General features: G+C 30.9%; 2 protein-coding genes and 1 long non-coding RNA gene across 3 annotated transcripts; 2 read left to right on the top strand and 1 right to left on the bottom strand.

Moving 5' to 3' along the window:
* Positions 1-1231: 1231 nt before the first annotated feature.
* LOC114277319 (ethylene-responsive transcription factor ERF098) lies at positions 1232-1732 on the bottom strand. Its single transcript, XM_028219214.2, has one exon. It carries the CDS (start codon positions 1730-1732, stop codon positions 1232-1234), a length of 501 nt encoding a protein of 166 aa, XP_028075015.2.
* Positions 1733-18960: 17228 nt separating this feature from the next.
* On the top strand, positions 18961-20170 carry LOC114310533 (serine/threonine-protein phosphatase PP1 isozyme 2-like). Its single transcript, XM_082905924.1, has 3 exons — positions 18961-19233; positions 19398-19482; positions 19610-20170. Exons 1-3 carry the CDS (start codon positions 19029-19031, stop codon positions 19788-19790), a joined length of 471 nt encoding a protein of 156 aa, XP_082762050.1. The 5' UTR covers positions 18961-19028; the 3' UTR covers positions 19791-20170.
* A 700-nt stretch (positions 20171-20870) lies between these two features.
* On the top strand, positions 20871-22174 carry LOC145807650 (uncharacterized). Its single transcript, XR_014350912.1, has 3 exons — positions 20871-21175; positions 21382-21481; positions 22039-22174. It is a non-coding gene; the product is annotated as an uncharacterized LOC145807650 (long non-coding RNA).
* The last annotated feature ends 1987 nt before the right edge of the window (positions 22175-24161 follow it).

The following is a 24161-nucleotide window of genomic DNA, read 5'->3' on the forward strand; positions in this document are numbered from 1 at the left end:
GAGACCCACTTCTGTAAAGAGCCCCACTACCACACACTCACCCACTACCTTCAGCTGTAAAGAGAGCTAACCACTATGTATTCTGCTGTAAAGAGAGCTAACCCATGTGCTAACCCATGTGTATTGTCGTATGCTTTGTCTCCTTCTCCTCTCTATAAAGAGAGAGAGCTCATTCTCTTGTAACACACAGATATACAATAACAGATAGTGAACATATCAATTTTCATTCCAGTCTCTCTCTTTTCTCTCTCTCTCATTACCAACTTCACATATTTCACCAAGTGAAAGAGCTCGGTCTGAACATGGAAGTACTAAAAAGTTCTGCCGCTCTGCATTCTGTTTAAACCGGATGACCAGTGGGACAACTGCCAACAGTGAAATGGTGAAACGAGACTAGCTTTTCAGTTTAGTGGAAGTTTTGCTCCGTTCTCAAACTGATACTATTTTGATAAAATTATTAGAGCTAAAAAGGATGTATTTTTTCATCAAATTCAAATTTGGTGATACATCTGCTTAACCGTTGGAGATAGTCTTAAGGATATTGGTTAATAATGTTTAAATTAATTGTATATTGCATGTTGCACGAACTTCTATGAATTATATACAACTATTTCAAGTTTAAAAATGCTCAAGCTCTCAAAAAATTTACCAATTTTTTTTTTCAAATTACTCGTGTGAGACCCACATTATGTGGGTCCCACACCCATGTGAAACATTTGATAAAATTTTTGATAGAATATTTGGAATATCTAATTAACATTACTCTTTTAAGTTTCTTATCAAGTGGCCTCAGTACACTCATTAACAAAACTTTTAAAAAAATTATAATACGAATGTTTGATAGTTCTTGAGATGTTTCGAGTGCCCAAACAATTAACAAATCGATTGAACGAACTATATGAAAATTTCATCTCTGTACTGAAAATTTGATTATGCAAGATACTCTTGTAAACAAAATATAATGATCCATCATATATTATGAGTGAGAAGTGCTATAATGTAACACAAATTCTCAAAAACAAATAAATAATAAATAAATAAAAGTTGGATACATTGTGCTATAGAAATAAAGAAACCACATCACTTGGAAATTAATCAAAGAATTAGATATGTTCATAACATACATTGACACTTGCATTATGGATTGAAAGCCATTAAAAAAATTATAAAAAAAAATACTAATATGAAAGAGAACTATATCTAATTTTATGATCAAATTTTATGCACGGAGTTACAAAATTTTGGGTCTTTTCTTCTCACGCCCCTCCTCTTTATTCCCAAGAAGCTCCTCCAACAACTCATTATCAAAGCACTCAAACTCAAGCACTCCCTCTCCTCCTCCTCCTCCTCCTCCCCTCATTTCCAACCCCTCTCTGCCGGCATTGGCAGAAGAAGAAGAAGAACACACCGATGACGACACTGCCACCGTAGACCTAGCCAAACCCGGCCCAGAACCCGGGTTCGTGAAATGAAATTCATTTGGAAAGTTCAAAATGGCTTGATGGCCTCTCAATTCATAGGCGGCTCGATCATAAGCTCGAGCAGCCTCTTCAGCGGTCTCAAAGGTGCCAAGCCACAACCGTGCGCCGTTCCTGGTTGGGTCACGAATCTCCGCCGCGTACTTGCCCCACGGCCGCCTCCGTATGCCGCGGTACTTGGCCTCTCCTCCTCCTCCTCCTCCTCTGCCCTTGTTCTCTGTCTTCTTCCCACCTTGTTGGTTAACTCCTTCCATTTTTATTTTTGTTGCCAAGCCTAATGTCAATCTTCTATTTTTGGACCTAGCTTCAAGGATTGTGATATTATATGGAAGATGTGTATTGTACGTATGATTGGGCATGGAGGCTATAACAAAAAATTGGGTCGTATGTGACGGTTAGAATTAGAAAGTTTTTCGAGCATGCCATCTATGAAGTCTTTTTCGAAGGAAGCTTCTTAAAAGTACAGACACTGAAGCGTCTTTAACATTTCCCATGTTTATAAAGCTAGCCCACTGAATGCCAATGTGTTAATTAAGGTCATATTTTTTTTTTTTTTTTTGGGTTATCAAAAAAGTTGAGACTAGGAAAAGTAGTTTCAAAATAATGATAGTACAAATTTTTCTTCAATAAATTTATACATTATCTATTTGTAATTTTATTATTTTGAAATTATTTTATCTCTACTCCATTTTTTAAAAATTCTTTCCTTTTTTTTTTTTACAAATAGATAGTGAACGAGTAAATAATTGGGTTTGTTTGGGGTGTCCTAAATAAGTGCACTTTTTGTCTTTTTAGATTAAAAAGTTGAGGTTGAAAATATAAATGTTTGGGTTAACTTTTTAACTTTTTATGAAAAAATATGTATTAAAAAATTGTATAAATTAATGTGTAGGAAAAAATTAATATTGAGAATTGTGCAGCCGTCATTGTTGACTTTTGATGAATAGTGATAACTTTTTAACTTTTTAAATAACTTTTTAACTTTTTTAATAGTTCTCAAACTTGGCATTAGTTTGTTATATTGGTTGATGTCTTTTTATTGATTCAACCTTGAGATTTCATATTGCTATACAAGTATCCTTTCAAAATTACTTGGGCTACAACTGGGGTCCATGTTTGCCCTAACTTATCCAGGGTTAGTTTGTAGTGTTTAACTATTGTTTTATCAACAATGATTCATTCTCCCTTTTCCGTCCACCCCCTTTAACCCCCCCTCTCTCTCATTAGTTACATTTTCTTTTTCTTTTTCTTTTTTTTCCTGCTCCTCCAATCACCACCCGCCACATGGCAAAAGGGGGTGAGGGGGTATTATTCTTGTTCTATACTATTTATTATATTTATTTTATCACGATTTTTATAAATTATCACTAAAATTTATAATTAGTGATTTTTTTTTCTGTGATGAATTTTTTAAATTGTCATTAAAAGTTAAAAATTAGTAATTTTTTGTGACAATTTTTTTAAACTATCTCTAAAACTTATAATTAGTGACTTTTTTGTGACAAAATTTTCAAACTATCGCTGAGAATTAACAAGTAGCGACGTTTTTTTAATAATATTTAATGACAAATACCATTAATTATCATAAGACTTATTAGATAATAAGTCTACCTATTAAGACTTACACGTAAGTCTCTCATTCTTTTTTTCTTTTTTTTTCTGATTTACCCTTTTTTCTAAGAAATGTTACCCTTCTTATATATATATATTTTTTTTAATAAAGTTAAGTTGATGATATTTTATTTTTGTAGCAATACTGCATGAGTAATATACATGACTATTGGGAACAGGCTAATTTAGTAACTTTTTGGCTATTTGGCTAAAAAGGTAGGTAAAAAAAACTTGTATGTTTGGGATGACTTTTTGACTAATTACGAAAAGATGTGCAAAAAGTAGAGAGAAAAGAGAATCTTTGACTTTTTGATATAGGTTGTTGGCTTTTTGGCTAATTTAGTAACTTTTTGGCTAATTGGCTAAAATAGCCTCTTGCCAAACGAGGCCTTAAAATTATTGTACTTTTTAAAATCATATTTTGTTTACAATATGATAAGAGCTAAGTTCAATATTATATATATAATTTCATTTCTTATATTATTTTTACACAAAATCATGAGACACATATTAATTAATGCACATAAAACTCACTCACTTGTATCCAAGTGAGAAAATACAACAAAAAAAAATTTATATTTAACATTTTTCATGTGTTAATGATTGTGCATGTATTAAATCAAACACTCCCTTTTGTCTCAATTTATTTGTCCATTATAAAAAAAAAAAAATTCAACTTATTAATAAGGAGACAAACAATCATTACATTTTAATTTAAATTTTGATATTTTTTTTCACTTTTGAATTTTAAAATGTGTTTATAATGAGTTATAAGAACAATTTTAAAAATTCAATAAAATTTAGTATTCCAAAATAAAAATTAGACAAACATAATTAATCCAAACATTGTATTAATTATAGTATTATTATTCTGTCCCTACCGAGACGCCTCGTGTTTGAATGAGTTGAGCAAAAAAAACTTAAAAAATAGTATAAATGCATGGGTGGTTGATGTTGGATGCTCTGAGGATTTGGTGGCGGCCGCCACTGCAGCGGTTATGCATAGAGTGGTCATGAGACCCGTTTAATTTATTGAAATTTATTCATAAATTAAAAAATTTAAGATTATTGAAATAATAGATTACAATTATTTAATTTAATTTTTTTTCTTTTAAGGATGCTCTATTTTCCAACTTCAATGATTACAGTAGCTCATGCTATGAAGAAATTTTTGTATGTCAATAGGGTACCGCGTGGCACTACTTTCTATTAATCACAAATGTATATGTCCTCCATACTATGATTACATCTCTGAGATGTAATGTAATTATTTATATGTATTTATTTATTTATATATATTTAAAAAATATATGAATTTTTTTTGAGATACATTCTCATTTTTCTAGCCCCGTAAAAAGAGAGAGAAGAATAAATAATAAGAAAGAACAAAAGAAGTGTTGTAGTGGTCCAGAGCCTAACTATCCATTTTCAGGACTTGTAACTTTTACTTTTTTAATTTTTATTTATTTATTATTATTCTTAAAAATGTTTGGAAATACTAAAAAATGATATGACAGTGGGCCCCCCACTTTTTATACCTTATTTTTATTTTATTTTATTTTTTTTTTTTTTTGTCATTCTCAGTGCTATTAGAGGATTTTCTATATGTAAGGGAGCCCAACAAACACAAACAAAAAAGCCCAGTATAATTGAGAACAAGATGACAGCCCATATGGTGCCGAACAGCCCACATTTCGAAATTTAGTTGACACAGTTGGTGGGCCCACCCTTACCCATTTAGAACACGAGTGCCGAAAAGAGTCCCAAACAAACTGTGAGGCGAATAAAATTAAGTGCTAATCTTGTTTGGTTTTGAATTTTTAAAAATAATTTTTTAAATTTTCAATTCTTATTTTTGTATTTTAAATAATATTTTAAAATTTTTTAATCATTTTAAAAAAAATTTAGATCCACTTAATCTTAATATATTTAAAAAGTAAAAAAATTGTACAAAAATCTTTAAAAAATTTATTAAATACAATAAAATACGAAAATATATTGAATTTTTATATTTTTTTGTATTTTTTGTATTTAGCGAATTTTTTAAAGTTATTTTTTCACAAATATTATATTTGTTAAGCGTATTTAGATTAAGTATATCTAAAAAATAAAAATATTTGCATAAAATATTAAAAATATTTACTTAAAACAAAAAAATATGAAAAATAAAAAAATTTATTTTTTGAAAAGGGAATTCAATTTTAACAAAACATGGTATTATTACCCTTTTTAAAAATAACATAAATATTATTATTTGTGCGTGCACATATGCGATGTTTTGAGAAGATGATAAAAAGTTGACTTTTAATTTTTTATCAAATTTTTTGGCTTTTTTAAAAAGTGATTTGAGAAGATGATTAAAAACTGCTTTTGACTTTTTCGGTTAATATTTATTTATAATGCCACATCACAATAAAATGACTAAATTATCCTACTCAATTTTAAAAATTTACATATTTACCTATGTATAATCCTAAATAATATAAAGGGTATAATTATAATTTTATATATAACTTTTTAAACATGCCAAATGACTCCATAGCTAAAAATAACTTTTTTAACCCCTAAAAGCACTTTGAGAAAAGGCTAAAAAAGTCAATTTTTTAGCTTTTTAGTTTTTTTAGCCAAAAAAATCAATTTTTTTACACAAAAGAATCTATTTTTTTTGTCAAAAAAACTATCAAAAAAGTCAAAAATTTATTTTTTACCAACTTTTCAAAACACCAATAAGGCCTCGTTTGGTAGTGCTGTGGGAAAGTAATTATAGCTTATAACTTAACCGCTTATACCTTATAACTGTAAATCTAAACTAATTTTTGACTTATAAATTAAGCTTCTCCTCCCCCACTCAAAGAATAAGTTGATTTTTAACTTACAAAAAATTATAAGCTGTATCGTTAAACTGAACCAAACACATCAAAATAACTTAAACTAAGATATAAATTAAAATAAATTAAAAATAAATTTTACCAAACAGGGTGTAAGTTACAAACGCAACTTTTAACCCATCTGTCAAAAGATCACATAATGGGGCATGATTACTACACTGCAACAATCTTTTTTTTTTTTCTTTTTTTTTTTTTTTTTTTTGGTGTAAGCATTATATACGTTCTAATCATTTCTCACATGAACATTTAGATTAATAATACGAACTTGTTTGACTTTAGCTCCGTTTGGGAAGATAGTTTATGGGTTTTTTTAATTATTTTAGTCACAAAAGATAAAATAGATTATTTTAATCATAACAAACAAAATATCACATTTAATCTATAATCATTACACTCTTCTCTCACAAAAAAAGCTAAAAAGTCAAAAAGTCAAAAAATCATTCTCAAACCAAGCTTTTTAACCTAGGCTAAAATAGTCAAAAAAGTCAAAAAGCCAACGCACTTTCCAAACGAAGCCTTTAGTTTTTTAAAAATACGTTTTAAAAAATTATACTTTTTTATTTTTTATATATATTTTTTATTTTTACTGAATTTTTTTAATATTTTAAGCAATTTTTTTTTTTAATATGTATTACATAGAAAAATGATATATACATTTCCTTTTTGTTGCTACCTCTATTTGGTAGTTACTATTATTCACGTTTTTCTATTTGATCAAATTTATTCACATTTGTGGTATTATTTCATTGTGTTAGGGTTTTGAAACTCTCTAGTTGATAGGGTTTAGAAATTCTAGTTTACACATGGTAGTGAAATAATATTATATTCCTCCATTATTGCAGTGAAGTTTTGTGTTCCTTCATTGTCACTTTGTGTTCGAAGTTCTATGTTCATCCATTGTTACACTACGCCAAAACAGGGCATTAACGGCAATTTTTTTAACAACGGTTTCGTTACCACCGTTTAAAGATACTATTAATGACGGTAACGAAACCGCCATTAATGTATTTTTAACGGTGGTTTTCGTTATCGTCGTTAACAAAATCGCCGGTAATGACTCTTTAACGGCGGTAATGAAACCGCCGTTAAAAAACCGTCGCTAAAGCCCTCTCATTACCGCCGTTAATGACAGCGATCTTTGTCGGCCGAGCTCCGGCGGAGCTCCGGTGAGTGGTGACCACGCGCGGCTAGAGTTGAACATGACCATCTACAATAAAGTAAAAGTAATGTTTATAAATATTTATTTAGGAAATATATTTCATGAAGAGTGGCTGTGGTGGAGTGATTAGTGTGGGTGGATGAGAGGTTGGGGGTGCAAGAAGAAAAAATTATTTTTTGAAAAATTTGAACCTATTTACGGCGGTAAAGAACCGCCGTTTTTGGTCGACTTTCAACGACGGTAATTTATCTTTTATGACGGTTGTACTTTTTCCGACATGCGCATAAACGACGGTAACGAAACCGCCGTTAATACCGCCGTTAAAGGCTTTAACGGCGATTTTACAGCCTTTAACAGCGGTAAAAAATCGCCGCTAAAGCCCAATTTTGGCGTAGTGTTGCTTTGTGTTTGAAACTCTATGTTTCTCCATTGTTGTAAGTCGAAACTCTGTTTATGTCCAGTCAATTTTGTTACAGGCATATTCTTCAAAGGGGAGTTTGGTTTGATTTGGATTGGTGGAATGGTAAAATTGCATAGATTGTTAATGATGGTAACAATTATAAAGATGGTGGTGAAGATGAGGATGTCGGTGGTATTTTTTTGTTTTTAGAGTGATTAAGTTTTTTTTAGATTTCTAATTTTATTGCTATCATTGTTTTTATTTTTTGTCAATCAGTGTGAATGTTCACATTTCACATTTTTTGAAAATCTGAGAAATAAGTATTGAAATATAGATATGAACATAACTACATATTTTGCAAGATGTGGATATTTACATATTATTAGTTATTTGTTACTATACTTGTTGTTTGAACAATCATTTTTTATTATTATTAAACAATTGAAATAATCATTTTTTTTTCAATTTTGTTTTATGTTGCAGTGTGAATGTTTACATTGGTGTGAATTTAGTTTTTCTAAAGTTAATTGTAAATTGTGAACATTCACATTGTATTTTGGTATGAGTTTTTTTTTTTTTTTTTTTTTTTTGAAGTTTTTTCAAAAGTTAATTCTATTTTGTTGTTTTTTTACTATACTTGTTGGTTGAACAATCAGTTTTGTTATCATTGAATAATTGAAATATGTTTTTACGTTGTAGTATGAATGTTTACATTGATATGAATTTATTTTTTTATTTTTAAAATTAGTTGTATATTAATTACAAATTGTAAACATTCACATTGTATTTTGGTATAAGTTTTATTTTTTCGAAAGTTAATTGTATACTTGTTGTTTTTGTGACTATGGTTGTTAGTTGAACAATCATTTTTGTTACTATTGAACAATTGAAATAGTCGATTTTCACTTTCAATTTTGTTTTTATTTTCACGTTGTAGTGTAAATATTTACATTGGTATGAGTTATTTTTTTTAAGGCTAGTTGTATGTTAATTATAAATTGTGAATATTGTATTTTGGTATGAATTTTATTTTTTCAAAGGTTAGTTATATGTTTGTAGTTTATTGTAAAAATTCACATTGTACTTTAGTATGTGTTTTGTTTTTTCAAAAGTTAGTTGTATGTTTGTTGTTTACTGTGAACATTCATATTATATTTTAATTTTCATTAAGATTTTTTGTTGCTTTGTTTTTAAAAATCTCAAATTATAAAAATGTTCAAAATTCTTAAAAATAAGATTTACCAAAAAAAAACCCAAAATTTTAACTTCCTAGAATGGTTTTTTTTTTTTTTTAATGAACACCCTAGATCGTTTGAATTGTCATTTATCACCCTTTGAATATTTTTTTATTACCTTGAACTGATTGGATTATTTTTTTTAACTCCTAAAAAAATTTCAAACACCTTCAACTGCTTGGATTTGTCACTTCTAAACCAATTCAGCTACTGATAGAGCCACTCCACCAAGTTTTGGACACCATTATGTGTCCACTTCACCGCACTCAAAATTTAAAGTCAATTTTTTTTTTTTAAATGTGCATTTTGAAATTTTAGATCTTTTTATTTTTTAATTGATCTTAGCAAAATTGAGCATGACCATAGTAATATGCTTTTCAATGTCATAAAAATGAACAAAAAAAATTGAGCAAACATGGAAAATTGTCTACTTAAATCCATAAAATATATTTAAAATGCTTCTTTTTTGGAAGGAAGGTAATCAGAAATCGTGTCATATGTAGGGTCTTTTGAACCCACTCTAGAGCGTAAATTCAAAGATCAAATGACACCCCACAATTACACGGTTAGAATAAACAAGAATGGTTGACAATAATCAAATATGAATTAAGCATATGTGAAACAAACACACTGTCACCTGTGAGGTTTTAAAATGCTATTTCGTCAATTAAATAAACTTTTGACACTTTTCATGAATTTCTTTTTAAAAATATTTGTCACAATAAAATGAAGAAATATTTAAAAATTCACTAAAAAAATTAAAATCAATTAAAAATATTGTTTTCAGACAAAGCATTTTAGAACAGCAACCGTTGAGCAGTCCTTCTATTGCCACCCCAGCTTGGTCCAAATTGATAGCCTATATCCAAAAAACCTAAGTCCAGAAGTTTGAACCAAAACCCCTCTCTTTCTCTCTCTCTCACCCCCTCTCTCTGAGTAGCTTCCATGAAAGAGATAAACTACCTACCTTCGTTGAATATTAATTAGTGGGTATTAATATTAGGATTTAAATCAGATTCATCATCTTTGGACTGTTGGACACACAAAAAAGGGAAAAATAAAATAGAAGATGACAACAGATAGATCTTCCTGTTAGATTCCAAAACTATAAAAAAAATAAATGTCAATTACTCAAACAGTTTTTCACAAGAAGTTTCAAACAAAATTACTTTGTTTCTTCAAATTTTACACTAATTAATCCAATGAGAGTATCATCATCAGCTCACAAATGATAGTGTGTGCATGCATTCAGACACATCTGCTAGTGTTCCATGACACAACACCTTACGCCAAACCTGATTTTGTTGGTCCCACTTTTAAGAAAACATAAAAAACAAAAATAAAGGAAAGAAAATGCATGGATCTAAGAAGGTAGTCTAGTCGGAAAAAAATATTCCATTCAATTTTCTGATTTCCACTTTTGACGAACCTTCCTCTCTATAACTTCCAAGACTTTCTAACTTTTCTTGAATTTCACTCCAAATAAATTCTCTCTCCCCCTAGTAATTTATATATGGATTTAGCATTTAAATTTGATAGACTCGTTTTGAAATTAATTTTGGAAATTTGAAGCGTTTATTTTTTTAAAATTTATTGAGTATATTATTCATGCAAAAAATCAATATGACTAGACATCCGTAGTTATATATTTGAATCATATTTGTTTTATAAAAATGGACGACAAATAAAATTTCAAAAATAACTATTCATTTTTTGTAATGTAAATTTGATTCAAACATATAATTACAGATATCTGATTATCTTGACTTTTTACATCAATATTTTACTCAATGAGTTCTAAAATATGAACGAAAATGAAATATGCGATGGGCTCTATGGACTCCTCAAATTCTCTCATATTGAGATGTGAATATAAGAAAATGCTATCTTTTTATATATATCCACACACAATGTAGTGTTTAGTTGAACAGCCATTAGATATGGCTATGATTTCATCAAATTTTTATTTATGTTATGTTTGTTTTGATGAAAAAATATTTATAAAAAAATTAATTTTTATATTTGATTGTGACCTTAAAAATGATGTGCACTTGTAGCGGTGGGAGTATTAGTGGGCTGCTGGTGGTGGTGGTGCACTGCCCACAATGGTGACTGTGTGATGGTGGCAGTTTTGTTGATGGTGGTGGCAAGAAAGAAAACATTTCTACTGAAATTAATTTATTTTCTATTAGTTACAGAAAATGTTTTCTATTATACCAAATATCAAAATATAAATTAAAAAATATTTTTTTTTTTTTTGTCAAAACAAACGATTTGATCAAAACAAACAAAGCCTTAAGCTAAATAATATTATAATAGGCAGCACGCACAAATTGACCTTGTTCACATAGGGGTCCATGTAATTTATTTAAGACATATATAATGTAGGTACACAAAGTTATTTGGAAATACACAAGTTGGCAATATTATTAAATTGTATTTTCTTAAATATTAAGGTTTTGTTTGACAATATCATTTTTTAGCCTAAAAATTAAAAAATTACTAAAAAAAATAAAAAATCCAACAACCTATAGCAAAAAGTCAAAGACTCTTTTTTCTCTCTACTTTTTCCACATCTTTTCGTAAAAAAATCAAAAAACCATCCCAAACATACTAATTTTTTTTTACATCATATTTTAGCTAAAAAGACAAAAAGTTACTAAAAAAGTCTGTTCCCCAACGAGGCCTAAGTATTATATGTAGTTCAGCCTATTAATCTAATATGCACTAATCATATGAATGTAGCATTAATTTCAACATAGTTGCTATTAGATTGCGTAGAATCATATCTTAATGCAAAGGATAGAACCATGTATCATATTTTTTGTTCTTCCTCCATATATGTATTATATACCTGTAATTATATAAAGATGCATGAACTTGCTTTCTTAAAGTCAAATAATGTAATTTGAGCAAAAATAAAATAAACAATTAACCTATACTGCTTAGCCATGACTTATAATTAGGCTAATTATAACCAAAACTTTCTAAAAAAAAACCGTCTTTTAAGGGTATAATTTGTACATTGGGTACGATTTAAAAAAATTTAACACTTATGTTTAAAGTGTGATGCACGTGACTAAATTATATGTTCTCGAGTTTATACATTGGATACGAGTATTTTTTTAAAAAAATTTCCTTCAATGTGAATAACAACAGTTGATGATTTTAGCACGCTAAATTCCTGGGGCATGATTGGTTGTTTAATTTGAGAGAATGATGAGTCAAGTGGCTAAGTTTCAAAAGACTCTTGGTCCTATGAAGAAGGCTATACGGGTTCATGCACCATGGCCAAAATGGTTCACAATCAATGGGCCCATTTTTAATTAGCGTGGTGATTACGTCATACATCAAACCTCCAATGGGTTCTCAAATGTGAAATCCAATTGGACCCAATTGCGAAAACGACCTCATAATTTCATGCTTTGATTTCTCTAAATCTCTTTTCTACTTCTTTGGTCAATACTAAGATTATCAGGTTACAAACCATTATATGCCGCTCACCAATCTTAATTAACCGCTAATCCTAGTTAAATTTTATAGTAAATAAAATTATATTTTAAAAATAATCGACACTTTATCTGATTAAGTACACTTTAATATTTACAATTGCTCTAATTGATTATAAGTTTTGGATTTTTATCATTGATTAGACTTACCACTCTTATATTAAGTTTGAACCGCAATAACTGAATCAATGGTTGAAATTTTTCAATGTGACTACGTAAAATTTTAAAATCATAATTATTTAATATATATGAAATGAAAACTTTGAATTACTTTAAAAGCACAAAAATAATGTGACTTATAAGACTCTTACCTTTACATATTTTAATATGACTATTATAATATTAAAAGATATAAAATATCTTATATAGGCCATGTTTGGTAATTAGTTAAAATAATTAAAAAAATCAAAAAAATCAATTCATTTTATCTATTTCTTACAGATCTTTTATATAAAAAAAAATAAAAAATGATTAAAAAGGTCGCTTCCAAACAAACCCTTACACATTATGCGTAAGGCTTATGTTTAACGTGGATGAATAAAAGAGATACACATTTTATTACAGGAAAAAAATATTAATAATTTATTGTATTTGTTTTATTTAGTTCCAATTAAAAGATAAACTGGTTTAAAATATCGGCGACGGCCAGCAATCGAGTCGAGAATTTGGATAATAAAAATAAAAGGTTTTTTTAGTGGGTGGGTGGGACCAAATAATTGGTGGGAATTCGAATATAATAATGAAAATAAATTAATTAATTAAAGTAATAAATAATTAAGGAAAAAAAAAAACAAAACAAAAACAAAGAGACCAAGTACCATGAATCTTGTGTGGTGGTGGTGGGGACAGTAAGCAACGCAAGTCATGCATGTCCCCAAACAAACATGGGCCAAACGCGAAAGGTCAAAATCAAATGACTGAAACAATGCTTTTGGTGGTCCACTCATATATTTGTCCTACGTGGCAACTAGTCAATTCTCACTCCTCTCATGTAACTTTCAAGTGCAATTTTTGGCTCTTTTCCGACCTATCTCTTTTTTGCTTTTATCTTCTTCTTTTTTTCTTTTTTTTTAATTTACTTCGTTCAAATTTTTTTTTTTTGATTTATTTACTTTGTTTTGATTTTTGTTTGGATTAAAAAATTAAAATTTCACAAATCTAAAAAATAATGTTAATTTAAAAGTAAATTGAAAAAAAAAATGTTAAACCAAGTTTTCAATAATGACAAGATTATTCTATTTTTATAGGATTTGGAAATGAAATATTTTAAAACTTCTCTTCACAATAATTATATTATAACTACTATTTGTAGATTATATATTATAAGAGAGATAAAATGTCCAAGTTGTAGGAAAATGATTATAAATTATAACTTAACAGATTATAAATTATAACTTTAAACATAAATTGTTAACTTATTTGGTGCAGCTGTAAGATTATACATTTAATCAACAAAGTAGTATTTGGTCGAATAAGTTACAAAAATGTAACAACTCAAATTTTTAATTATTCTTTAAATTTTATACTAATATTATTTAATTAGAATTGAAAAAATATATACGATTTATGATGTGTAGGCCAAAATATACAATGTCTGATGTGTGAGCCATGATTAAATAAAAGAAATTTGAGGTGAAAATAATAAATAAATAAATATGCATATACATATATATGCAATGCCTTGTCACCACCCTGGCACATAGGGTGGTGAATATGCACATGTAGCTTAGTAAAATCATCAGCAAGTGGGACACGGGGACATGGGCAGCAATGCCACCTGTGAGACAGGTGGCCAAGCTTGAAATTGTCAGCCGGCAAAAGCCAGTGAAGCCTCACCAATTATAAAGAATAAAGATTGACCCCCTTTCCCTTCACTTCTTTTGGCCCTCTTTTTTTTTTTATTAGTCATTTTTTTTTTTTTTCTTTTCCTTCCATTACCACCCGTGTATGTGGGGTGGTGAGGGTTGAAATTTGAGAGAGTCTAAATCACTACTGAATTATAAATAGGTTGCTGGCTTGAGACACGAAGAACATAAATTACGGTGCGGTAGATTGGTAACAGAAAATTAACAGTAAGAAAATATAGGCTAAATATCGATATTAATGTGAATTATATTATATTTTGAGTCATCATAATATATTTTATATATGTTTTGAGTTACCATGATTTATTTTACGTAATTATATTTTAATTATGTTATTTATTTTATATAATAAGAAAAACTCATGGATACAACTGTTTATTAAAATGTGTTTTGAATAATTATTTTATAAGTACCACCACAGAGGTCCCATGCCTTGGGGGATTAAATAACCATTGGCCATTGTTTAGCCACTTTGTGGTCCTCTATTTGTCATGGATCCATTGACTCCTGTTCTAATTGTCACTCCAGTGACCCCTGTTCTATTCTGTACCGTGGTTATGATTATTTGCTTATATGATTTTCGCATTCTACTTCTGTTAATTTAAAATTAGTTATGTATTTCAGCTACTAAACTAATCTCTGTTTAGCCCCATAATTGTCCAAGGTAAATTTTATGCCCTTATGCTCTTCGGGTGTGTTTGTTTGGACGGATTGGATAAGAGGGGATTGTAATCCATCGGACTATTAGTCCTGGGATACATTGTCCCCGGACTATTTGGTTTGACTGGATTTGTATCCTATGTTTGTTTAGTCGTGGGATTATATGTCTAGATTGGACTATTTTTAGTGAATCCGATGTTTGGTTAGACGGACTGGATAAGAATAAATGTTCAAAAGACTATTTTACCCTTGTAATTTATAATTTTTATTTAATATATAATTTTAAATTTGTAATCTATAATTTATAATTTAATAACACTAAAAAAATTTAATTTATAAGGCCATAGTTTTTAATTTATTATTTTCAATTAAATTAAATTTATAATTTATAATTTATATTTAATATATAATTTTAAACTAACGACAATAAAAAAATAATTTTATTTAATATATAAATTAAATTTTCAACAACACTAAAAAAATTTAATTTATAAGGCCATAATTTATAATTTATTATTTTAAAATAAATTTAATTTATAATTTATATTTTTATTTAATATATAATTTTAAATTAACAACACTAAAAAAATAATTTTATTTAATATGCAAATTTAATTTTTTAACAACATTAAAAAATTTAATTTATAAGGCCATAATTTTTAATTTATTATTTTTAATTAAATTAAATTTATAATTTAAATTTTTTATTTAATATACAATTTTAAATTAACAACACTAAAATTTTTTTTTATAAATGTTCAAAAGACTATTTTACCCTTTTCTAATTGTTTACTAAGTAGCATAGAGGATAAAATAGACATTTCATAAAATAATCCCATGGGATGCCAATTCCTTGGTTTTTATCCCACCTCCCCCCATGGGATAGGATAGTCCCATATTTGTGGGACTAATAGTTCAGGGGGACTATTAGTCCGAAGCAAAATTTTTCAAACAAACAATGGACTATTAGTCCGGTGATATTAATAGTCCAATCCCACACCCTTATCCTTCAAAACAAACATGCTCTTAATATAATATTTCTCACTCTGTCATATGCTTATAGTTGTTTACACTACAGGAAAAGTGGGTTTATGAGACGGAACTATTTGCGACGGCACACTTGCCGTCTCAAAAAGTCACTTTTTGCGACGGCAAAAAATGCCGTCTCAAAAAAGCAGCGTATTTGCGACGGCAAAAAATGCCGTATCAAAAAAGCAGAGTATTTGCGACGGCATTTTTTGCCGTCGCAAAAAAGCAGAGCATTTGCGACGGCACCATTTGCCGTCTCAAAAAATTAGAGTATTTGCGACGGCAGAAAATACCGTCGCAAATACTCTCATTTTTTGAGACGGCAAATTGTGCCGTCACAAATGTTCTGCTTTTTTGAGACGGCATTTTCTGCCGTCGCAAAAAGTGACTTTTGTGTTTTTTTTTTTTTGTTTTTAGTGAATATTTTTAAATTTTTAAATATTTTTTTTAGATACACCTTACTTAGATGTATCTAAAAAAAAATTATGAAAAATATTTGTAAAAATTAATAAATATATAAAAATACAAAAAAAATGTATTGAATTATTGGGTTTTTGGTGTTTAGTGAATTTTTAAAAGATTTTTTTTACAATTTTTAAAATTTTTAGGTGTATTTATGTTAGGTGTGTCTAAAAATTAAAAAAAAAATACTTAAAATATTAAAAAATTCAGTAAAAACAATATAACACAGAAAACAATAAAGTATAATTTTCTCAAAAGAGTTTTTGGAAAACTCTAACCTAGCATAGTGATTGTGGTTTTGAGACAGCTTCATATATATACAGTCACAAAATGGTTTGAATAAATTCTAGTACTTTTTTCTGTCGAAAAAAAAATTAAAAAAAACAATATCGTCTTACTCTTTTGATATAACATTTCTCTTTTCATTCATTTTTTGATCTTCTTGTCTCTCTGTCTCTATCTCTATCTCTTATCTTTATCTTTTTCACTCATCACTCTTTTTTCTCTGTCTGTCTGTTTCTCTCTCTCATTTTCTCTCTGTGTCTCTCGTCTATCTCTATTCTCTCTATCTCTCACATCTGTTTTCTCTCGCTCATCTCTATTCTCTCTATCTCTCTCATTTCTTTTTTTTTCTCTCTCTTTCTATCTTTCTCGCTTATTTCTCTTATCTCTTTGTCTCTCTCTTTTTCTGTGTCTCTCTCTTGCTCATCTCTTTTCGTTTTATTTCTCTCTCTTTTTGTCTATCTCTCGCTCATCTCTTGTTTCTCTCTCCTTTTCTATCTCTCTCTCTCTCTCTCCCTGTCTCTCTCTCACTCATCACTTTTCTCTCTCTCTCTGTCTAATTGTCTATTTGTCTATTTCTCCCTCACTATGTTCGTCTTGCTCGTTCTCTTACTCCCATCTTCTCTATTTATCGAGCTCATTCTCGATTTATCGATCTACTATAAACGACGTCGCCTTACTCTTTTGAACATTTCTCTTTTCACCCATTTTTTCATCTTCCTATCTCTCTGTCTCTGTCTCTCTTCTCTTTCCCTCTCTTACTCATCACTTTTTTCTGTCTGTCTGTCTGTCTCTCCCTTTCTCTATGTGTCTCTGTCTCTCTTTTCTGTCTCTGTCTCTGTCTATGTCTCTCTCCCTCTCTCTTTCTCTCACTCATCACTCTTCTCTGTCTGTCTGTTTGTCCGTCTCTCTCTTTCTCTCTGTGTCTCTGTCATTCTTCTCTTTCTCTCTCTCACTCATCACTCTTCTCTATTTGTCTGTCTCTCTCTTTTCTCTGTGTCTCTCGTCCAGCTCTCTTCTCTCTATCTCTTTTATCTCTCTCTCTCTATGTCTCTCACTCATCTCTTTCTCTTACCACTCATCTCCTCTACCACTTTGACCACTACTGCAAACGCCATTTCACTACCACCACTGCTACCACGGTCGCCATTTCACCTTTACGACTACCATTATTACTACCATCACCACCACTCCACTACCACCACTACCACTATTGCCACTACTACTACTACCATTACCTCTCTTTTACCACTGTCACTCCATCTATTCTACCACTACCACAACTTCACCACTAATCTCCTTCGCTATCACCACCACCACCACCACCACCGTCTCTTATCCACCACTTTCACCACTACTGCCACTTCCTCTCCTCTACCACAAAATATTACCTCTCTTCTCTCTTTCACTTATCACTCTTCTCTATCTGCCAGTCTTTGTCTCTGTCTCTTTCTCTTTCTCTTTCTCTCTTTGTCTCTTGCTCATCTCTCTTCTCTCTATCTCTCTCATCTCTCTATCTCTTTTCTCTCTCGCTCATTTATCTTCTCTCTATTTCTCTCGCTCATCTTTCTTCTCTCTTCGTTTCTCTTTTTCTATGTCTTTCTCTCGATCATCTCTTTTCGCTCTATTTCTCTCTATCTTTATCTATCTCTCGCTCATATCTTGTTTATCTCTATTTTTCTATGTCTCTCTCTCTCTATCTCTTTCTCTCTCTGTCTCCCTGTCTCTCTCTCTATATATCTATTTCTCTCATTGGCCACAAAAAATTAACTTTATTTTAATGGAAAATATTATCCCTACTTCTACCAAATAAAAAAATAATAATAATTTTATATTCATTAAAATAAATATGAAACAAATAAATTTTTAACCTTACTAAATGAAAAAATAAAAATAAAAATAAAAATTCATTAACTATAAAAAAAATTATTTTTATTGCAAAAAAAAATCATTTTATTATTTAAATATTTATTTGTAATGAAAATAAAAATAAAAAAAAAATCCAAAAAAATTTCCATGGCCATCCCCCTCCTCTTTCCATTCCCACCCGGTTCCCCCCTCCCTCTTTCCATTCCCGCTCCCCCCTCCCCCCTCCCCCCTCCCCAAAAACCCAAAATCCCTAATCTGTTTGTTGTTTTCCATTCCCCCTCCCCCAAAAAACCCAAAATCCCCAATCTGTTCAGTTTTTGATGTGGCAACCAGGCAAAGAAAAGAGAGAGTGAGAGAGAAAAGATCATCGATCTCGTCTACTCCCCGCCCTCTCTCTCCCTCTCTCTCTCTCTCTCTCATTCATCCTCTTCAAACCCTAATTTCTGCCTCCGATCCACCTCTCGTCGCTCAATCTTCCACCTCTTGTTTCTCGTTGTGTTTAGAAATCTAGGGTTTTTTTTTTCTGTGAAACCCTAAGAATTAATTGAAGAGGGAGGGAGGGAGGGAGAGAGAGAGGTTTGATGGCGCAAAATGGGCAGGGGATGGACCCTGCAGTTCTTGATGACATCATTAATCGGCTTTTGGAGTTTCGGCAGGCGAGGAGTGTACGCCAGGTCCAGGTCCAGCTCTCCGAGGCCGAGATCCGTCAGTTTTGCACTGTTTCGAGAGAAATCTTCCTCCAACAACCCAATCTCTTCGAGCTCGAAGCCCCCGTCAAGATCTGCGGTAAAAGTTTCATATTTTTCTTTGTTTATGTTATGTAACTCTGTATTTGTTTGCTGTTGGTTTTGGGTTTGTAAGATATTTGTTTGTTTGTGGGTTGTTCTTATCTTGGTTACACACATACATATATCCGTAGTTGTTTTTGTTTTTGGTCTGTTTTTGAATAGGCTTTGATGATCTCTTTGCCACTGTGACATTTCTACTCCAAAATTCTCCAGGATCTGTTTTCATAACAACCCATCACAATATAAGGTATTTTTCATATATTTCATATAATGTGATTTTGTGTTGGCAGTTTACGTTTCAACAATGTTAATCTTTGAATTTTATTAAAAATGTATTATGTATTTATATATTTGTTTTGTTTTGTTTTGTGCAGCGGGCATCATCTAATTGAGTTCTTGATGGCGAAGTGGGGGTTGAAGTGCACGAAACTTCTTGACGGCTTTTCATTTATGCCATCATACAAGGCATTTGGGCTAAGTGGCAATATTCAATTGGCAGAAATTGTTTTGAATAATGAAGAGGTCATGTGCCCAAAATTAGCAGTAAAAAGCTGAATGGTGACGCAGTCTCTCTGATTTTTAACATTGCTCCATAGCCATATGACAATTAGTTCAATTCACCTCAGCGGCTTTTTATTTGTGGATTGCTGCTCCTTTCATTTATTGAGGTTTCCTGTTTCTTAGAAGCCAATTTCTGCATGTGAAATTTTAGATCTTGCAACTTTTTTATACCAAATTATTTCACGACAGACATACTGTTTGTATATTTTATGCCTTGACAAGACTTTTTAGTTACAACAGGTTAGTTTGGGATACTTTCTTGCATCTACTCGAATGAATGTTACAATTTTCGTACAAGGTTTTGAGCTTGAACTAATGAATTTTTCTAATGAGATTGGATATTATTTGATCATATGACTGGCTATTTATTGTAACTGACACTTTCTAAGTATTTGAGGTCTTTGCTGTTCTAAGAAGTCATCTATTGCGCATTAATGATCTTCCCAATTATACTTCTGGAGTTATATTGATTGTTGGTTGGTTTTGGACTTTTAACTAAGTCTTCCCCTTGGGTAGATTCAGCACTTGGATTGCACGGCTCAAACCCCCTCATACACAAGCGGAAAAAGTCCTAACAAAATCAACAGCAAAACCAAATTTCTTTTCTTTTCTTTTCTTTTTGCAAAATAATCGCACTATATGAAAACATGTTTTTAGTTATATATGAAAACATCTCTGATCTTGTTTTCTTATGTATTTACTTTAGCCCATTAATTTCTCTCTCTCCCCATCTGTGTGACATTCATTTCATGTGTAATTTGTGGCATTTCACAATTCCATGTTGCTTGCATACGTTTCTTATATAAGCATAGTTGATGTTGAAATCAAAATAAACATGTTTACATGGGATGTGTCTTAACAGATTCATTTTGGGCGAAATTAACGATGGCTGCAGAAAAGAAGGTAAGAATGCTTGTGGTGGTCATACTTTATGAACATAATAAATATACTCACAGCACAGTAATTAATTTTAATGTGTGATCACTGTGTGCATGGAAATTATAAATAGCAATCTTTTTTTTTTGCTTTGAAGTTAACTCTCCTTGACAACCACATTTCATTATGCTTTTAAGGCCCTGTTGTCCCTCCTCAATGTTACTTTCCACAGTCTTATATTTCCTATTCTGTGTTAATTTCTAAGCATTGTTTGACAAGTTTGCATAAATGACCAAAATGTTATTTTTTATGTAGTCCATATGATCTCAGTTTTCATTTTCACACCCTTCTTTGCCTTTCACTGATGAAACCACCTTTTTTTTTTATATTATTTTTTTTACTTTTCACTTGCAATTAATACAGGGAAATATTCTTTATCGATTTCCATCACTACAACGTACAGCTTCTCCTCAGAGGAGTGGAAGGAAGGAATATCTTTTCAGGTATCAAACTCTGAATTTATTGTTCTACATTTCAATTTTTCACATATTACCATATGTATATTTATATGTTCTTCATGTTGATCATGTTGAATTTTTTTGTAAGCTTGTCTTAAAACCTTACAGACTAGTAGATTTTCAAATCATATTTGAATTTATGGGGTTGGTGAAATCAGATCTTCGAGCATTTAACCATTTTACTATTGCAGTATTGTTGTCCATTGCGAGAGTCCGGAAGTTTAGTGAGTGTTCAATCGGAATTTTGAAGACAACAATAACTACATCATACCGTGATTACAGTTTTTCCAAGTAAGGGTTGAAGGGTATTAAGTTCTATCTCATGTTTAAAGTTAATATAGTACAGTGGTAGTAATGTTGTAACCCAAGTTCAAATGAGTTTTTGTGGTGCTAATATGTTCCGTGGAAATTAAAGCTATCCAATTTGTTAAAATATGATTTTAGTGGAATTTAATTTGAAATTCTAGACTTTGTTGAGTTGAGCTGAATCAGGTTTGTGGGATTTTTAATTGAGTTCATCACGGCATGGATGGTAATCAAATGTAGTTATCTTGTATTCCAGGAAGCATGTTTAATTGGGTTAGTTTTGTAGGATTTAATTTCATGTACTAGTGGCCAATTAGTTTGAATTGTTGTGATATCATAGCCATATTAATGTAGTGGCTTTTATTTCAGACATTTGATGTTTGTCACCTGTTGCGGGATTGGTGTTTAGGTGTATGATTTTGTGACTTGGAGAACTGTCGGTGTGTCTTGATAATTTAGACTAATGATGGTTTCAAAGGATGCACATTTTAATTTTAAATTTTTTGTTTTAGTCTAGTTTTAATATAATCCTTATTTTACAGGGTTTGTAATTGGCTACCGGATGACTTGAAGGAAGAATATGTGCATAGTGTAAAAGTAGTGGAGAAGGCGGTGTTGAGAGCTGTAATTTTCCCTTGTTTTTCCATTCTGTTCATTTGAAATCATCTGTGCCATGGCAGACATGAAGATGTGAATAAGATATATGTTCTTATTGCTAAACTTTACTGCTTAGTTAGTTTTTCTTGTACAATGTATGACAGCAAAAAGAAAAAAATGGAAGATCATTTTCATATTTTTAATTATGGATGCATTTTTATTTATATACTGGACTTTTTATATTATTATGTAATTATCGATTTTTTTTAAAGTTATTTTTCATTTAATACAGGTCATTTTCATAATTTTAATAATTTTATTACATTTTTTTTTTGGAGACGGCAGCACACACCGTCTGAAAAAAAAAATTTGAATTAGGATTTTTTGCGACGGCACCTTTACTGTCGCAAAAGATAGGGAATTGGTTGAAATGTAACGCCTTTAGCGACGGTTTTATTGCCGTCGCCAATAGTCCTTTAATGACAGTTCAGGGGCTGTCTCAAATAAACCTTTAGCGACGGTATTTTTTGCCGTCGCAAAAGGCATTTTTAGCGACGGCAACACAGTGTCGTCTCAAAAAAACTCAGATTTTTACGTGTTATTTGTGACAGAATTTTTCCGTCGCAAAAAGGGCATTTTGCCGTCGCAAAAAAAAGGCGACGGCATTATGCCGTCGCTAAAACCCTTTTGCAACCCCCTTTGTTGCAACCCCCCACTTGCCGTCGCAAAAAGTCACTGACCGTCGCAAAAAACCTTTTGAGACGGCGTTTGGAGTATTTGCGACGGCATTTTGCCGTCGCAAAAAACCAATTTTTTTGTAGTGTTACCACTTTCAGGCGACATGTCAGGGCCAGCGCGTGGAGTATGTACAAAGCACTTCGTAGACATAATTTAGCTCTAACAATTTAATTAAATAGAAGTTTTAATGATTATTTTGATACCCTCACTTAAATATTATTTCTACTTACGTTTATTAATTTGTTCAAGAATTAGCCGTAAGTAACTTCAGTTACTGGCCATCACGATATTTAACCCTTAGGTACAGGGAGCGGGTCGTGACAAGATTAGTTTTTTGCTGTGTAATGTCTTTTTTGCCCTAATAAGATATAAAATTTGTTATTTTTTCATTTTTTTTAGTTTTAATTTATAAAAAATTATTTTATTAATTCATTACAATTAATATTCATGTATTTTGTTTCACTTATATCAATAATTTTTTTTCATTGCAATTAATAATATAAAAATTGTTATTTTTTTTAATTTATTAATTCATTACAAAATGTACCAATTAATATTTTTTTTTTCTTTTCTTCTCTCCTCTTTCATCCGTACGCCGCTAGTGGCCTGCAACCCTAGCCACCTCCGCGATCTGGAACGACAGAGAGGGAGAGACAACGACAGTAGATCGTGACGACGGCGACTCTGGTTTAGATCATGATGCGTAGGGTTTTGTCTTGAGATCGCGACAACGGCAACTCTGGTTAGGGTTGTCGATTGCAAGCTAAGGTTGATTGTCATTGTGATCGCAACACTCGAGAGAACACAGTCGATCGTGATAGATGGCTTGTAGTGGTGACGATGGCAGTGCTAGGGTTTTGCTCCCTTTTCAGATTGCGACGAGAGAGACAGAGAAAGAGAGAGAAAAGAGAGATCACGAAGAGAGAGAGAGAGAGAGAGAAGAGATTTGGTTCGTGAAAGAAAGTGAGCTCTGGTTTGCTCGCGAAAATTGCCTCGTGATCATGACGGGGTAGAGAGAAGAGAGATCGCAATGAGCTCCGACGACGATCTTATCTTCTCTGCTCTCTTCTTCATCTTTTCTGGCGTCGCTAAAAATCGCCTCTCCATCGGAAATCGCCCCTCTCCTTTCATGAGAAAGAGAGATAGAGAATGGGTGTGTTTTTGTTTATATACCTGGTAGACTTGAAATAACTTATAAGTGTGAAGGGCATTTAAGTCTTTTTATCCTTCACATTTAGCTTGTTGCTTAAGCTGAAAAAAATAAGCACCTCCTCCCTCACTCAACCAAAAAGCTCATTTTTCACTTATAAAAAGCTATAATCTACATCAT

This window comes from Camellia sinensis, chromosome 14 (assembly GCF_055761805.1).
Source record: "Camellia sinensis isolate YWXY chromosome 14, ASM5576180v1, whole genome shotgun sequence".
Taxonomy (NCBI): Eukaryota; Viridiplantae; Streptophyta; class Magnoliopsida; order Ericales; family Theaceae; genus Camellia; species Camellia sinensis.

Coding starts and splice junctions, on each gene's coding strand:
- LOC114277319 (XM_028219214.2), bottom strand. CDS start 1,732: ATGGAAGGAGTTAACCAACAAGGTGGGAAGAAGACAGAGAACAAGGGC.
- LOC114310533 (XM_082905924.1), top strand. CDS start 19,029: ATGGCGCAAAATGGGCAGGGGATGGACCCTGCAGTTCTTGATGACATC. Junction 19,234..19,397: donor AGCCCCCGTCAAGATCTGCG/GTAAAAGTTTCA, acceptor GTTTTTGAATAG/GCTTTGATGATCTCTTTGCC. Junction 19,483..19,609: donor ACAACCCATCACAATATAAG/GTATTTTTCATA, acceptor TGTTTTGTGCAG/CGGGCATCATCTAATTGAGT.